The sequence below is a fragment of the Mesoplodon mirus genome (assembly GCF_964341445.2).
Source record: "Mesoplodon mirus genome assembly, chromosome: 13".
Lineage (NCBI taxonomy): Eukaryota > Metazoa > Chordata > Mammalia > Artiodactyla > Ziphiidae > Mesoplodon > Mesoplodon mirus.
Window position 1 is genome coordinate 24,338,485 of NC_138989.1, and position 17,251 is coordinate 24,355,735.

The 17,251-nt window shown below is 51.2% G+C and overlaps 1 protein-coding gene across 3 annotated transcripts in view; it reads left to right on the forward strand.

Annotated features, from left to right (window-relative positions):
* The window catches only part of LIMK2 (LIM domain kinase 2), a 54,663-nt gene that overhangs the window by 21,142 nt on the left and 16,270 nt on the right, over nt 1–17,251 (forward strand). The window contains exon 1 of one of the 3 annotated variants that reach the window (XM_082641414.1): nt 9,111–9,533. The exons of the other annotated variants lie outside the window; for them this stretch is intronic. Coding sequence (XP_082497540.1) covers nt 9,481–9,533 — 53 coding nt within the window. The 5' untranslated portion in view covers nt 9,111–9,480. Of the gene's footprint in view, nt 1–9,110; nt 9,534–17,251 lie in introns of those variants that run through there. 3 annotated transcript variants of the gene reach the window in all.

Below are 17,251 nucleotides of genomic sequence, written 5' to 3' on the forward strand. Positions count from 1 at the left end.
CGTGGTCTGCTGTTAGTGAACACTGGTTGCCCAGCAGGCTTCAGTGGACGTACACACAGCCAGCTGTGGACTTGAGACAAATGTCTGTTCAGGGAGAGGAACTGGCAGCTAAGGACCAGCGCTCTCTTTGGTGTTTCAGACTTTGTGTTTTCTTCATTGGGAGCCTCTGCTTGCTTAAATACCTCTGATAACTCCTCACCACCTGTGGGTGACCTGGCTCTTGGTGGTCTGCCGTGCCCTCTTCCCCCATCCCAGCCTCCTCTCTGCTCGCTCTTCACATGCACCCTGGGCTGCGGCGGATGGACCTTCCCCTGTTCCGCCTCAGTGCTTTTGCACATGTTGTTCCTTCAGGTGGAATGCCTGTTGTCTGCCTGGCGATCAGCCTGTTAGACTCAGCCGATGCAGCCAGTCCTCTGTGGAGGAGCCTCCCCAAATACACCCACACTCCTCCCCACCAATCGGAGGAGCCTTTTTCTCTCTCTTTGTTACTCTCCTTGTATAACCTCAGTCGTGGCCCTGTCAGTATCTGTTTACACGTCTAACATCACACTCGGAGTATGAAATTCTCTGAGTCCGGAGCCACATCCAGTTCATCTTTGTTTCCCAGAGCTCGGCAGAGTGCCAAGAACGCAGCGGGCACTCAGTGCTTGTTGGGCGAATCATGTTTTTATCGAACAACCATCTTTCTCTTTTGACACTTGGATAAAGCCCTTCCAGTGCACATCATCCCCATATCTTTGTTCTGCAGTATCCTCCCAGGCAAGAGCTCTTCTTCTGAAATGGGGGCATAGAATAAGACCTCTGTCTATAAATGTCATTCTGGAGTCTAAAACCAGCAATGCTGCAGCCTTGAGGGATGGCATGCCTTGTGCACTGACCAGCCCACTGTGCTAATTTGCCTTGTAGTTTTCCCGCAAGGGCTAGAATCCCTCCTCGCTTGGGCAGTGCTGGAAGGGTGCTAACAAGCTCTCTGTCTCCACACTCCTCCCTATTACCAGGGGAAACCTCCCAGTACCTCAAGCCAGGTTTGAATTAGGGTGGTTTTCTTCTACGTGTCAGTCACCTTCTGGTCCTGCCTCGCTGAGGCGGCCTGGTGGTGATCCTGGTTAGAACAGGGGGTGCCCCACTCCACTCCCATCAGCAGCACTGACTCTTGCAGCAGCACCGGCTGTTTTTGTTTTTGTCAGCCCTTGCGTTTTGTTTTGTTAACTTGTTTCAGTTCCAAAGGCTGCCTTTTCATGAGAAGACCCTATATTCTGGAGTCACCTTTTCCCACTGTACCTTGAGCAACACTGCGGTGTCAGTGAGGAAAAGACAGAGGCAGCTACTGTGTGTTACATGTGAGTAAGAACAGCGCCAGGAGGGTGGAAGTCCCCAGCGAGCCAAGGCTGTACAGAATGTCAACCACCAAACATTTCTGTACTTAAGCTGCATCCAGAATAAGAAGATGAACAAGCTGCCTTGCAGTCATTTCCTCATTTGTAACAAGGGGATGCTAGTGATTTGTGCTGCCTGCTTCTCAGGGTTTGTGTGAGGGTAGAGTGGAATCAAGTGGAAGAGCACACAGGAAAGAGGAAAGCGGTGGTCTCAGCTTTCAGCCTGCATCAGAAACACCGGGGCTTCTATAAAATGCAATACTTGGGCTCGCTCTCAGCAATTAGTATTATATCAGCCTGGGGTAGGTCCAGGAATCATCACTTTCAACAAGCTGCCCAGGGGTGTCCGATGCCGCAGTTCTTTCGACCAAACTTCAAAACACCACTGTAAATCAAATAGCAAGTATACAATAGTTATTTGAGGCAACTTTAGTGTCTTGGACCTGGAACCCAAAGTCTTGGGTTAAATCCCAGCTCTGCCAATTCCTAGACCTGTAACCTTGGATTACCTTCTCTTTGGACTTCAGTTCTTCATACATAACAAGGAGATGACATCCCAACCTCACAGGGTTATGAGAATTAAATGAAAGTGTATGAGAACAAGCCCACCCCAGTGTGGGGCTCATAGAACTCGGTCAACGTTTTACAGAAAGGGAGCCACGTGTCCACGACTTCTGGAACGTGGTGTCGTGTTAACAAACACAGGGCAAAAGACAGTCCTTGGCATCCAGCTTAATCAGGTATCCTGGAAATCTGGAGAGAACCTTAGAGATATAGTCCAGTCCCTTGAAACTCGGAAGGGAGTGTAGAAATCCCAAGATGTATGAGGGTACCCAGGCACATGAAATGTGTTTAGATTTTCAGACTGGAAAAATTATTTCCTAATATTTTGAAGGAAGAAAAAGCGGGGAGACCTTATTGGCACAGCAACAGTTAGTTACTTTTGAGAAACTGTGGAGATGGGGTAATACCCCAAGTATAGTTTGTTCCATACCTGCCGTGTACCAGGCGTTGGGGATCTAATAGTGAAATAAGAATGGAGGTCACTAACTGGCCCAGTTTTCAAAAAGGAGGAAAAAAGGAGATCCTGGAAAAAGTGAACTTAGAATTCTTCTGACTTGACTCCTTCACAGAATTCTGAATGGGACTTTGTGGACAAATTCTGGTGGAATTCTGTGGAATTTTGCAGATGATGGAATAGGTAGACAGTGAGCATTTAGGAATGGGGCTGATCACGAGGATTCAGCAGTGGTGGATCAGTCATGACTTGTTAGACCTGACTTCATGTTTTCACTGGGTTGTTGGTCACGAGACCCTCTTGATTTCCACAAGGCAATTGCTTTCATGATATCCTGACAATAAGAATGTGGGCAGAAAATCTAGAGAAATCAGATGGAGGAGTTCAGCATACCCAGCACTTCGGGGCCCTGGGTAGGTGTTGGAGAGGCTGGATTCCTGAATGCCTCATGAGGGTTCCTGTTGAGGAAGGGGCATGGGATTGGAGGTCAGCAAACCCAGCTTTTAATCTCAGTTCTGCACTTCCCCGCAGTAACCTTGGATGGATTACCTAACATCCCTTGGCTTCCCTTGCTCTGTCTGTGCTGTACGTATTCCTTTCGAGGTTGTTGCAGGGACTAACGTGGGTGATGAGCATAAAAGCCCTTTGTAAATTGAAAACGCATTGTAAACCTTAGCTATCACCACTCTAGAATTTGCTCGTAATGGGGGTGCTGAATCATTTACTAGGCATCTGCAAATATCAGGTGTGGGCCTGGTGTGGGCCTAGTGTATTCGATCTGGAGGTAGACAGGTACGGGCTCCGAGCCCCTCTTGTGTGTGATGTGTTGGGGGTGCGTCAAGGAAACCCTTTCCAGAGGATACTGAGTGCTCTTTTGGAGGTGGGCCTGGAAAAAGGAGGAGACAGAGGCTTCCCTGGTGGCGCAGTGGTTAAGAATCGCCTGCCAATACAGGGACATGAGTTTGAGCCCTGGTCCGGGAAGATCCCACATGCCGCAGAGCAACTAAGCCTATGTGCCACAACTACTGAGCCTGTGCTCTAGAGCCCGCGAGCCACAACTGCTGAGCCCATGCTCTGCAAGAAGAGAAGCTACCGCAATGAGAAGCCTGCACACCGCAACGAAGAGTAGCCCCCACTCACCACAACTAGAGAAAGCCTGCGTGCAACAACGAAGACCCAATGCAGCCAAAAATAAATTAATTAATTTAAAAAAAAAAAAAAAAAGGAGGAGACAGATACCAGCTCCTGGCTGCAGGAGCTAAGAGAGCAAAGGCTTGGGACTGCCAGGGAGAGCCTACGTGGCCGGGTCAGGAAGTAGAGTGGGGCAGGAGGTGGCCAAAGTGGTGACCCCAGGAGGGAAGCCGGAGAGAGCCCTGGGGGTCCCGAGTGCAGGGCACCCAAGCAGGCTTTGCCTCTGGACAGGAGCACTAGGAAAAACACGTGAGAAGGTGTTTATTCTAAACCATGGGACTTTTTTTTTTTTTTGGCTGCACTGGGTCTTTGTTGTGGCATGTGGGTTTCTCTTCATTGCGGTGAGCTGACTTCTCTAGTTGTGGTTCACGGGCTTCTCTAGGTGTGGTGCACGGGCTCCAGAGTTCACGGGCTCAGTAGTTGCGGTGCACAGGCTTAGTTGCCCTGCAGCATGTGAGATCTTAGTTCCCTGACCAGGGATTGAACCCGTATCCCCTGCATTGGAAAGTGGATTCTTTTTGTTTGCTTTTTTTTTTTTTCTCTTCGTTGCTGTGCGCGGGCTTTCTCTAGTTGCGGTGAGCAGGGGCTACTCTTTGTTGCGATGCACGGGCTTCTTATTGTTGTGGCTTCTCTTGTTGCGGAGCACGGGCTCTAGGCACGCAGCCTTCGTAGTTATGGCAAGTGGGCTCAGTAGTTGTGGCTTGTGGGCTCTAGAGCTCAGGCTCAGTAGTTGTGGTGCATGGGCTTAGTTGCTCCGCGGCATGTGGAATCTTCCTGGGCTGGGGCTCGAACCCGTGTCCCTTGCATTGGCAGGCAGATTCTTAACCACTGCACCAGAGAAGCCCAGAAGGTGGATTCTTAATCACTGGACCACCAGGGAGGTCCCAGGACTTCTGTTTGTTTTTGTCCATTTATCATTTTAAAAAGCAGCACTTAAGTGTAAGAAAAAATGTAAGCAGTATCAAAAGGTAGAAAATGCATGCTATTTCCTCCATGCTGCTTGTCTCACTACCCTGAAGAGAAACCAACAGCCACATGGTAGAGTCTGCCAGGTGGTCTCTAAGGATTACACGCATAGACTTTGGAAACGGTGGGATCATACTGCACACTCTCTCTAATACCTGGATTTTTCACATAACCCCTTACCCAGGACAGTTTCTGTTTCAGAACCCTAGGGTCTACCTCATTATTATTATTATTTTTTAAATGTTAATTAATTTATTTTTTGGCTGCATTGGGTCTTAGTTGCTGAATACGGGCTTTCTCTAGTTGTGGTGAGCGGGGGCTACTCTTTTTGCAGTGTGCGGGCTTCTTATTGCAGTGACTTCTGTTGTTGCGGAGCACAGGCTCTAGGCGCGGGCTTCAGTAGTTGTGGCACATGGGCTCAGTAGTTGTGGCTCATGGGCTCTAGAGCACAGGCTCAGTAGTTGTGACGCATGGGCTTAGTTGCTCCACAGCATGTGGGATCTTCCCGGACCAGGGCTTGAACCCGTATTCCCTGCATTGGCAGGCGGATTCTTAACCACTGCACCGCCAGGGAGGCCACTACCTCATTATTTTTAACATCTGCGTAGTATTCTGTCACATGGAAGTGAGATTGCATGTAGCCCATCCCTGCTGATGGGCACATGGATTGTTCCTCATCTTTCAGCATGAAACCATGCTGGACACAGGTCTTGGCACGTTTGTAGGAATATTTCTCTGGGCAAAATTTCTAGCAGTAGACTTGCTGGGACCCTCATCTGACTGCTGCTGTAGTATGGAAAGTGAGCTGGAATTGAGGGGGAGCAGAGGCAAGAAAAACAGCAGATGGGGAGGACGCCACTCCCCTTCCAAGGTCCCCGAGCTCCCGTCCCTGGATGGAGTCCTCCCGGCCAATAGAGGGCCCCACACAGACACAGTTCCTTGGGCTTCAGGTTATCCGACCAGAACTGCCTTCTGAGAAGAGGTTGGGGTGATTCATTCATTCACCACTGCTCCCCAGAGCACTCACTTGGGGCCGCTGGCCCTGAAGGCTGTCCTTGCCAGCCTCGCAGCCGCCTTGAAGCCCAGTGTCTCAGCTGGTTCCGAGGAGTCGGTTTGCTGGGCTCTCCGCCAGGTTTCCAACTTGTGAAATGTGCAGGAGATTAGTACCTCCCCTGCCATCTTATCCCGTCCGTCACTGCCAGTCCAAGGATCCCTGCAGTTGCCTCTGGCAGCTGCAGCCTCTGAATCCTGTGCCAGCTGCTCTGGTACCTAGAAGAGCAGCTTTCCACCCAGAACCAGTATCCAGGGGCAGGGGTTGGAAGTACAGCCTCCATTGTGACCTCCCGCCTCCCGGTTCTGGGGGGTTTGGAGCCCTTTGAAGTTGGCCCTGAGGAGCCACACGCTTGGGTCTGATCGGCCAGCGGCTTCTCACGTCTGGTGGTTTCGCATCCTTCACGGTTCCTCCTGCGGTCTGGATTTATGGGGGTCAAGTGGACTCCACCTTGGAGGGGCCTCCACTTCAGGTCAGCACTGGGGGAGGCGGCCGCACCTCTTCCAGGGGGAGGCAGTTTTATGGCACTGAGAGGTCCTTACACTAGTTACCCACACACCCACCCACCCACTGAGTCCTTTGTGAGGGGAGTAGGGGGGATGGAGAGCGCCTGCAGCCTCCTGCTCGCATTCCTAGACACCGACTCACTGCCACTGGAACAGCAGAGCTGTGTGAAATGTCAAGAGGAGTTATGCTCATGGGCTCCCTGGCCCCGTCTCTTTGTGGCTTGCATTTTCTTCCATCTGCACTCTGTTCATCAGATGGAAATCAGAGGGTGCAATTAGAAGATAATTTGCTAGTTCCAGACTTAATTTGGGGCCCCCTTCTTGCCTGATCGAATTACAGGGGAACATAATAGATTTTTGGTGAGAAATAGTTGGCTCTGTCGCTGGAAGAAAGAGAGCTCCCAGCTCTCAGCTGGGCCGGCCTTTGGGTATACTGTGTGTTGTTCCCCCCACCCTTCCACTCTGCCCCACCTCCTCTGTGGCTCTTGTGTGGCCCCCAGGCAAGGATTCTGATCCCCTCAGGGCCAGCTCAAGAGGTTTAAACTCAACTTGAGGCCCAAGGAAAACAAGGAGCCCTCTGCAACCTCATAGGGCTGAAAAACATTGAAGCTGGCAGCTATTTAGAGACCTCACCAAGGCCGAGACAGAGGCAGCGACTTGCTGAAGGCCACATAGCTAGCCCATAGTGGTAGTAACAATAGTCTTAATGATATTAGCAGCTAACATTTATCAACCCTTAATGTGTTCCAGACTCTGTGCCAAGGGCTTATGTGCAGTGCCTTGTCGTATTCAAACCCAGACAGTCTGGCTTCGGGCCCAGGCTGGGCTCCAGCATAGCAATGGTAGAGCTCAGGTTCGACAGCCTGGGTTCAAATCCTGGCTTCACCTCTCACGTGTACAACTGGGTGACCTCAGGCAAGGGATTTAAACTCTCTGTCCCTCTGTTCCTTCCTCTGTAAAAAGGGGGAGATCACAGGACTGCCAGCTGGTGTGGGTTAAAATTCACTTATGCTTGTAATTGCTGCATGTAGGGCTTGGGACAGGGTGAGTGAGGGTGAGCACTCATCCAGCGCTCACTGCCTGCTGGCTGCCTCTGGGGCTGGAGAGTGCGGTCTGTGTGGCAGGAGATAGACGTGGCTGAGTTCTGCAATAATGCCAAGGGCTGGTCTTCATGATTAGAGGCCGGAAACGGTGTGGTTGAGTGTGCTGCCTGTGGAGCAGTGGTCAGCAGACTAGCCCACCGCCTGTTTTTGTATGGCCTGTGATTTTTACATTTTTAAGTGGTTGAGGGGGGAAAGCAAAAGAATATTTTGTGGCACGTGAAAGTAACATGAAATTCAAATTTCAGTGTCCATAAAGTTTTATTGGAACAGAGCCACATCCGTTTGTTTACATTTTATATATGGCCACTTTCATGCTGCAGTGACAGAGTCTGTATTCGTGTAGGCCTGCAAAGCCTAAAATGTTTGCTGTCTGGCCCTTTACAGAAAAAGTGTCCCAACCCCGGCTCTTACTGGATTTGAAACCCAGCTCCCCCACTTACCAGCTGTTTGTCTTCAGGCTAGTGACACAACCATTCAAAACCTCAGTTCCATCATCTGTTAAATGGGGGTGATAACATCTACCCTGTAGATTGGCCATTTAAGTATGATAGATAACAGATGCAGAGCATTTAACACAGGGCCTGGAATGTCCTAAGTGCTTGATAAATGCTAGCTTATAACAGGGTGCAAACACCCTCTCATATCACACTATCCCTGTTCCCAGTCAGTAGAGGAATGGGAAAAGGCTCCTTTGACACCCAGCCACCACCTTCGCCACAGGCTTTCCTGTCACAGTGACAGGGTGACTTCAGTGGAGAGGAGTGTGTGCCTGGTGGGAAAGAGCTGGTGTCGCTCCCTCAAGTCCGGCAATGAGGTCTGGACGTGCCTACGTCTTCTGAGGGCTCTCCCAGTGGTGGGCCCTCGTTTGGTCAGTCCTGCAGCTGGGGCTCTTCAGGCAGGCCCCACTTCAGATCCCTGAACAATCATCCTCACAGACACCGTGGGCCTTGTCCTCCATCGTGCCCTGTTGTTCAGTTTGAGAAGCCTGGTTACCATGGACACCGTGGAAGAAGCACCACTGCCTGCTGAGGCCGATGGCTGGCATTCTAGGAATTAATGAATGAAAGAAGGAAAGAGAGAGAGAGAGAGAGGGGACAGGTGACCTGGGATACAGGCTCTGTGCTCCTCCTACTTGCAGGAGGGCTTTGAAAGAGATCTTTCCCCTTGAAGAGGCAGAATGAAGCTCAGGGCTGAGACCTTCAGCTCTAGAGTCACATGAGTCTGCATTTAAATCCCAGCCCTGCCACTGACTAGTTTTTTGGCCTCGGGTAAGTTACCTAATCTCTCTGTACCTCACTTTCTTTGTGTATACCGTTGAGATAACTCCCATGTCAGAGAAATAAGAGTGTCATACGGTGCTTGCCACACGGAGAAACAGCAGGCGTCAGTTAACACCCTGGGCCTTGTTTCCTCATCTGCAGTGCAGCTCTGCCCAGAAGTGGAGTGGCGGTCTCCAGGCCAGGCAGAGGGAAGGAATGAATGGGGACCCTAGTGCCAGCACCAAGTAGATGCCAGCCCAGAGGGCAGCTCTCTGGACCTGGGTCTCTGGACCAACCTCTCCTGCCAGAGGGGCCCCCCTTTAGGAGGTGTGGCTTGGCCTGGAGCTGGTCTCCTGTGCTTTTCTTCACCTCTGAGCAGAGTTACCGCCCTTTGGGCAGCTCTTCAGGTTGGGGACACTTGGGGCAGATATGCTCACCCCCTCTCCTGCCCTGCCCTTCCCCGAGCTCAGGGACGGACACCCAGCCAGTCCTGGTTATTGTCTGCGGCGCCAGCCTGCAGTCTCCCTCCAGCTCAGCTCCACCCCTTGCCTGCAAGGTCTGTTTCCTAATAGCTGCTCCAACCACACACCTCGTTCCGCGCGGAGCCCCTCCCCTTCCTCCCTCCTTCCCCCGGCAGGGGTGGGGCTGGAGAAGAAGGCTAACTTGACAGCAGCGCCTCTTTCCTGGCTAGTCACCGGCCCCTGCCCAAGAATCCTTGTGTGTGTGTAGCCTCCGCAGAGAGGTGCTTCTCCCGAGTCCTGAGGGGCCATCCAGCCTCCAAGAACTGGGGGGCAGCATCCCAGCCATGAGCCCCTGCGGGTCTCTGCTGGGGGGCAAGGGGCCCGGAGCGCTCACACCTCTCCGGCCCCTCCAGAGGGAGAGGTGAGCCGGGCAGCCAGCCCACAGCCAGCGGTGCCGGAGCCCCGGGCCTGTCATGGTGGCCGACTGCCGGCTAGAGGCCCTGCCAGACAGGTTTGCAGCTGAGCTTGTGTATCTGATGTGGGAAGAAGATGGGGAGTTACTTGTCCGTCCAGGCTTACTTCACCTCCAGAGACCCCTTCCGGTGAGTTGGGCCCCGAGTCCCCTTCCCATCTCCTCTTTGGGCTCCTTGTCCTGAGGGGAGGGCAGATGCCTCCCTGAATCTACTTCTCAGATTTCACTTGTCCTTTGACCGTGTGTCAGGCAGAAGCCAGTGGAAGCTGCTTCCAAGCAGAACCAGGCTGGCGAAGGCTTCCCCCATGTGCTGGGAATGGGAGGTGAGGGGTGGGCCCCGAAGGCAGCTCCTGGGGAGCTTGGCCTCTCCTTCCTTCCCAGACACACCTGGAAGAGCCTCTGAAAGGTGCCGCCGACCCGGCCTGCTCTTGGTGTTACTGCTTCCAGGGGAAGAGCACAGCTAGGGTGCTGTTCTTCCAGCTCTCACACGTCTTACCTGCAGGCTGTGCCGCCTGCCCAGGAATTTGTCCCAACAAGCAGGATGGGCAGGTTTTGCCAAACAGCATGGAAGCTGGCAAGGCCTGGGTGTGGGCAGCCCAGTCCACGGTAGGCACTCTCATTATACACATTTGTTCTCTTAATGGCAGGCACTTTTGCCTCTGGCCTTTAAGGGCTCCTGTGCTCCCTATGAGTGCGGTTGCTGGGGAAAGGCCTGGGCAAGTGAGACTGGGGCAGCTGGCTTTGGAGTATCCTGAGCTGTGGGGCTGGCCCCCATGCCTGCCAGGTCCCCAGGCCTGAGCTGCTGTGGGGCTTTTCAGAGGGAGATGTGGAAACTTCCTCTCTACCTCTGACCTGCCTTTCTCTGCTCTCTGCCCTACCCCCCCTCAACAGAAACTCCCCAGGGGGGTTCTGGCCCTCTGGGTCCCTCCAGAATGGAGCCATTCCTGGCTGGGGTGGGGCTTGTTTTCATTCTTTGGGAGCAGCCTGTTGTTCCAAGGTCTGCCTCCCCCTCACCCGTGGTCCTGGTCGATTTCTCCGTCTGGCTTCCCCAACCCAGTCCCTTGCCCCTAACTCGCTGCTGGGATACGTAGTCAGGTGGCTGTGCCCTGGGCAGAAAAGCAGAACACCATGCGGTTTCTGGGAATTACTGGACCCTGGTAGAGTGGTGGGAAACCCCTGGATTTGAGGGAGGGGGGAGGGAACTGGTCCTCAGGGCTGACTCTTCCAGGCATCCTGCTATGCACTTTATCCTTTGATCTCTCAACAGCCTCAAGACGTTTTGTATCCCCATTTTACAGATGTGGCAACTGGTTTCAACATAGTTAACTTGTGGGGTCTCTCTGGCCTGCCTCATCTGTCTTCCTGAGTTTCTTCTCTCATCCTCAGGAGGCTGCACCTCCCCCTGCACGTACCCCCCACAGGATCGTTCTCAGGTTTGCTTTCCTCTTGAAGCAGAGAGAGAGCAGAAAAAGGGTCCCCGTAGTGTGCCTGGCATATGAAGGGATGGCAGAGATTCTCCTCTGCAGAGCCAGTGGGAAATGATCTTGAGTTGTACCATGTGGAATCAAGATGCCAAGTGTTTGAAGTAGCCACTGGGTTAAGCCAGGGCCTCATTAATCCCTCTTACTCTTAATCCTGGATAGGCAGCTTGGGGGAGGGGTTGTTCCCTTAGAAGCAGGAACATGTGCCCCTTTTAATCTCCGGGGACAAGACACAACTTCTGAGGAGCTAGAGCAGATAATGAACTCTCATCCTGGACCTCTGAGGGCCAGGCCACTGAAACCACCCAGGTCTGCCTGTCCTTTATCTTTTTCTGCCCCAGCCCCTCTGGGCAACCTGACAGTCCTCCCCCCAACTCTGTTTGACCAGCTGGAGTGGTGGTGGGGGGACGACTGACTGACTGGCCATAGACCCTCTCTGCTGCCCCCTCCCCCAAATGGGAGGCCACATTCCTGAAGCCACTTCTGAAGAGCTAGCCACACACGGGGCTCTGTGCCCCACAGGAGGGACCACCCAGACCCTCCACTCTCCCAGGTAGCAGTCTCATCAATCACCACTGTCCCTGCCTGGTCAGAAAGATGCTTCTGCCATCAGCCCTCTCCTTTACTACAGGATGCCCTCATGGCAGCCCTCTGATGCCTCCCTGGGCCTCAGTTTCCTCCTCTGCAGAGCATAGGGACTGGACTTCCTGGGCTCCTGAACATGACCCTTGCCAGATTCATGGAACAAATTAAGTCCTTGACCCCAGGCCTTGAACACACAGGAGTTCTGGGGCTCTGGTTGCAAGGAGAGTGACGCAACCAGATTCCACGGGGACATGATCTGGTGTGACAGTGCGCAGGGGAGGGAAGAGGGCGCTGGGGATGAAAGATGTGATTTCTGTGCCCCCAGCACCCCTGCCTGGCAGGTCGCACTCAGCAGAGGGCACTGTCTTCCGCTGCCGGTGCCACCAGCTTGGGGGGTGAGATGCAGTTACAAGTGTCCTCCCAAGTAAGAAAACACCTCAAATTGGAATTTACAAAAGAGGTAAATTAAGGAGTGACTTTTGTCTGACATCTTTAAAGGTTTTTTCTTTTTATAGCTTTTCCGTTTAATGCCCAACATTGATTTAATGGGTTTGGTTTACACATTGTCTCTTAAAGAAAACAAGTGCATCTTTGTATTCTAAAGCAACCCATGTTTAAAGGGAGAAACTATTCTTAACCCAGCCCAGCTTAGCAGTAACATTTGGCAGCCACCTTGGGACTCTTTTTCTCCTCATCTGAAAAATGAAGGACTTGGATGAGGTGAATGGTTCCCAGCTCCTCAACCTATGTACCTCCTCAGAGACACACAAGCTCTTTTCCATTATTTCCAAATACCGGAGGCTCTACCCTTAACTGCAGCACGACGGCACAAATTGCTTGAAACTATTACAGCCTTCCTGGCTTTTGGTTGGAACTGAATCAGTGCACTCTGGCAGCACTTATTTCTTGCTGATCAGAGGCTCATTATGTGTTTGGTTAATTTTTTCAAACAGGATATCAACATATCCATAATAATTACAGCTTAATTGACAGCCTGTTTCAGTCTACAGGGTCTGCAGGAAGGAGGGGTAATAAAGGGGTCTGTGGTGGTAGAACGCTGGGCTCTGATGGACCAGAGTCTCTAGGCCCCTGTTCTCTCCACAGCCCCTGGGCCTGGGGGAGGCGTAGCATCCCCAGTGGTGACTTTCAGGCAGGGGCAGAGACCTGCCCGCTCTCCCATCCACTCCAGTCACAGCTCAGAGGCAGGGGCTGGAAGAAGCTTCTTCCCAACAGTTTCCTGCTCATTCAGAGGCTAAGGATGAGCATCCAACCAGGCCCTCAACCAGGACATGGGAGGGCTTGTTCTTTAACCTGTGTAAATCCACTGTAATTGTGGCTGTGTGCTGCTTTTACCACATAAGGTTGAAATTTTACCTGTAAACATTTGGTCTGGAGAATTTGCATGTGACTGAGAGCCAGGCCTCTGTCTTATCTCACTTGGCTTCTCCCAGCACCTTGCCTATTTGGTCTTGCACACCCTAGATGCACAGTAACTATTTCCTAATTGGTAGGAATTGATTATAATCAATTGATTTCTAATGGGCTAGATGAATAATTCATTTTGGGACTGTCTCTATTTCCAGAAATCTGTTTGGTTCTGGGCCAAGAAACATGTCCGTATTGCTTGGGCATGGCAGGGCAAGGGGTCTGTCTCCTTTTGCCCTTGGTGTTGTCAAATTAAAGACGGAGGTGGGAAAGTGAACTCTTCGTGGGCACCAGCTGTGGGCCAGGCTCATGCTAGGCATTTGTTTCTCATCATCTCTAGGCATTTAATTCTCATCATCACCAGTGTGCAAATGAGGATACTGAGGCTCAAGAGTCATGAAGTAACTGGCTTTATGTGACACAGATAGTAAATGGCAAAGAAGGAATATGGACTCAGATCTTGAAAAAAGTTATTTGTGAGACTCTTAAATATTATTTTTTTTAACCGGTGTGTTCCCTGCTGACTCAAAAGGCCTCAGCTTGGATCTGAGCTGCCCACTGAACTGACCATCAGGGTTTGGTCCACTTTGTACCCACCCAGGCTCTCCGTAGTGCTCGGGAAAAGTTCTGGAGGTTGTCAAGGCGTGTGGACTGGAGGGTTTCAGCTCCACTCACTGACTGGGAGAGTGTGGTGGCTGATGCCTCCACCCCAGGTCTGGGCTCCACCATCAACCCCACCACCTCTGAGATGGATGCCCTCTGGCCTGCAGCCAGGACAGATGTTAACTTTCACTTGAAACTTTAAAAAATTGAAAGCTGGGAAAAAGCCTTGGCTTTGGGGAGAGCATATTGTGGCCGTAGCCCCTGAGAACCTGAGGTGGGATTCTTTTGAGTCGCACCTTACTTTCCCAGAGTGTGTTTTGGATTCTTTTCTTAAAAGGCAGAGTCTGCTGGGGACCAGCCTGCTGGGGACTCAGCGGAGGAGGAGAGTCGCTGTGCCATTTAACTGTTGGGTCCTTTTGGCTTAAGGAGGAGTGTCAGCAGGTGTTAACACTAGAAGGAACGCGAGCTCTCAGGGCTCCAGCCTCCGTGTTTTCAAAGATGCAAACCCCGAGGCCCAGCTTAGTGGACGTGCTGCATCGTCAGGTGCAAGTGCACATTGGTTCAGATCCCAGCTCCGACATGTGTGTACTGGGCAACTTTGCAGAAGTGACTTGACCCTGCTTTTCAGTCTCCTAGTCTGTGAAACAGGGATGATCCTATCACCTTGCAGGGTGTGGTCAGGGTTAGAGATCATGTAAGGCACCTCATAACAGCACCCAGAGTATGGTTAGCATTCCTGTAACAGGTCACCATAGCTGCTGTTAATGTCTAAGCTAGGACTCTAAGTCTACCCTGGCAACTTCCCCGGTGGCCTGGAACCACTTGTGTTCTGTGACAAAGCAGCATGGGGACCCACAACCAGTCCTCCTATCAGCTGTTCACCTTCCTGTTCTTCAGAGACACCTGTGGTGACTGACTTTGGCCATGCAGCTGGCTGTGCCCGTCAAAGGCATTCCTTGACACAGATATGTGCATCGATGGTGTTGCTCTCTGGCCAGGTGTTCTTCCCAGGAGGCTGGCATGGCTGTCTCCTGCGTGCCTGCACTCGCTTCTCTCCCTGCCTCCTCTCTTGGGCCTGGCCAGGGCTACTTGCAGCAAACAAAAGCAGGATATTGGCAATGGAGAGAAGCACGTGTTTGGTGCTTCTGTGCCCCGCGGCACACATACCATTGCGAGGGTGTGACAGGGCCCAGGCCTGCAGTTGGGTGCAAATTCGTCTGCACCAGCTTTTCTCCCCTGCATACAGGAGAGGGGTAGGGCCTGGTGACCGTGAGCCTTGGAACTCTTGTGCTCCCACCTGGACTGCTGGTTCTTGCCACTCCCACCGTTTTCACTTTGGAAACATTTGCTAAGGGCTTACTCTGCCAGCCCTTTGCAAGGTGCTGAGCCTACCGGGAGTAAGTGGGACACTGTTCCTATCCAGTGAAGGAGGAAAGCAGATACCCAGAAACTTTACATCAGCAGGTGGCAGCAGGAAGGAAACCCCTGCTTCTGGTGCTGGCCCCGTGTGAGGCACCTCACAGCCGTCCAGAACCTAGTTTAATCCTCACTGTTACCCCGAAAGTAGGTGGTGATGTTGCCATTTTCACAAATGAGGAGTAAAGCAGCTAGCCTAGGCTCACTTAGGGGGAAAGTGGTGCTGAGACTTGAACCTTCGATCATCTAGGGAAAACTCTAATCCCCTCATTTTACAGGTGGGGAAACTGAGCCCAGAGAGGGAAAGGGGCTTGTCCAAGGGCATGTAGTCTCTCCTCCCAATTCAGAGCTTATCCAGTGTGCCTTTTTTTTTTTTTTTTTTTTGGCTGCGTTGGGTCTCTGTTGCTGCGCGTGGGCTTTCTCTAGTTGTGGCGAGTGGGGGGGGCTACTTGTTGCAGTGCGCGGGCTTCGGTAGTTGCGGCACGCGGGCTCTAGAGTGCAAGCTCAGTAGTTGTGGCGCACGGGCTTAGTTGCTCCGCGGCATGTGGGATCTTTCCGGGCCAGGGATCAAATCCGTGTCCCCGGCATTGGCAGGTGGATTCTTAACCACTGCGCCACCAGGGAAGTCCCCCAGCATGCCTTTTATGTTGAGAGGAGTTGGAGCTGCAAGCCCAGGACAGGGTCTTCTCTACCTCCTATAATTTGTGGTCCTCACTGAGCCCTTCTGGGCACTTCATATTCTTACTCTTCACACCAGACCCAGCTCTCAGGACCCTGAAGTTCAGCATCCAAAGGACAAGTAGGAAATGCTAAAGGTGGGAATGGCTGGTGGCAGAAGCCCCCATCGTGGCCTCTCACCCTGCATTGTTAATCAAGTTTTGATTAGAATTTCTCTTCCCCAACTCATTATAAAGCTCTTGGAAAGCAGAGTAGGGAACCTTGTATATATATCTTTTCTATCTACAGTGCTTGCCAATTTACTCCCAAGTTACTATAATAATACATTTGCCTTGCCCTTCACAGTTTGCAAAAGGCTTTCCTCTTGCATTAACTTATTTAGTCTTTATAGTGGGTCTTTGTAATAGATGCTGTGAGTCACGTGTTGTCAATGAGGAAAAGCTACTGAGAGAAGTTGTCCAAAAGCCACCCAGCTGATGGCAGTAAGGGGCCGATAATGTGAGCTTCCATTATCATCATCATCATCTTTAACAGCAGTGAACACTTACTGAGTTCCTACTGCACTAGACCTTTTATAGAAACTGTGTATACTTTATTTATTTATTTAATTAATTTTATTTTTGGCCCCGCCGTGCAGCTTGCGGGATCCTAGTTCCCCACCGGGGATTGAACCCATGCCCCCTGCAGTGGAAGCACGGAGCCCCAACCACTGAACCTCCAGGGAAGTCCCAAACTGTCTACACTTTAATACAGATTATTTTATTTTCGCAGCAGTCTATTTTACAGATAAGGAAGCTGGGTCAGAGAAGTGAAGTCACTTGCCCAAGATGACATAACTAGTAAGCAGCAGGGTCAGGATTCAAACCAAGAGGCAGCTCCATCCTGCCTCTCAGAAAGCAAGGATGTGGCCAGTGTGGGTGGTGTGAAGCCTTGACGACAAGAACAGAGAGTCTGTTAACTAGGAAGAAAGAGGTGGGATGGGCTTGTCAGGCCGAGGGGCTCTTAGCACTGGGCGCCAGGATCAGACGCGAGGATGAGCATGTCTGTACAGACATGGCCCAAGAACACCCCCCAGCCTGACCGAAGGTGGAGTGTCACGGTGACTGGAGCAAAAAGGAGGCCTGGGGCTAACATGCATGTATTACACAGTGCCATTGGGGTTTTGGTTTTTTCCCCCAATATTTTATTTTGAAAATTCTCAAATATATAGAAAAGTTGAAAGAATAGTTCAAAGAACACTCATGTATCCGTCACCTAGATTCATCATTTGCTAACTTTAAGCCACTTTGTACACACACACATACACACAATGTTTTATTATTTTTTACTTAATATTTAAAAGTCAGTTGAAGGTTCCCCTTAATTATTACTTTACTATTTTTTCTTCTACAAATTCTTCTATATAGCCAAAGTATCATTATCACATCTAAGAAAATTGACAGTAATTTTACAATATAATCTAATGTATAGTCCAAATTCAGATTTCCTCTATTGTTCCAAAAATGTCACTCTCGTCTGTTTTCTTTTTCCGTCCAGATTCAAATACAAGGTTTAGGTATCGCATTTGGTTTCTGCGTCTCTAGGCTTTTTTAATCCCTGGGCCTTAACTTTTTGGAAGAGTAAAGAGCAGTTGCCTTATAGAATGACCTCCCCTTTCTGG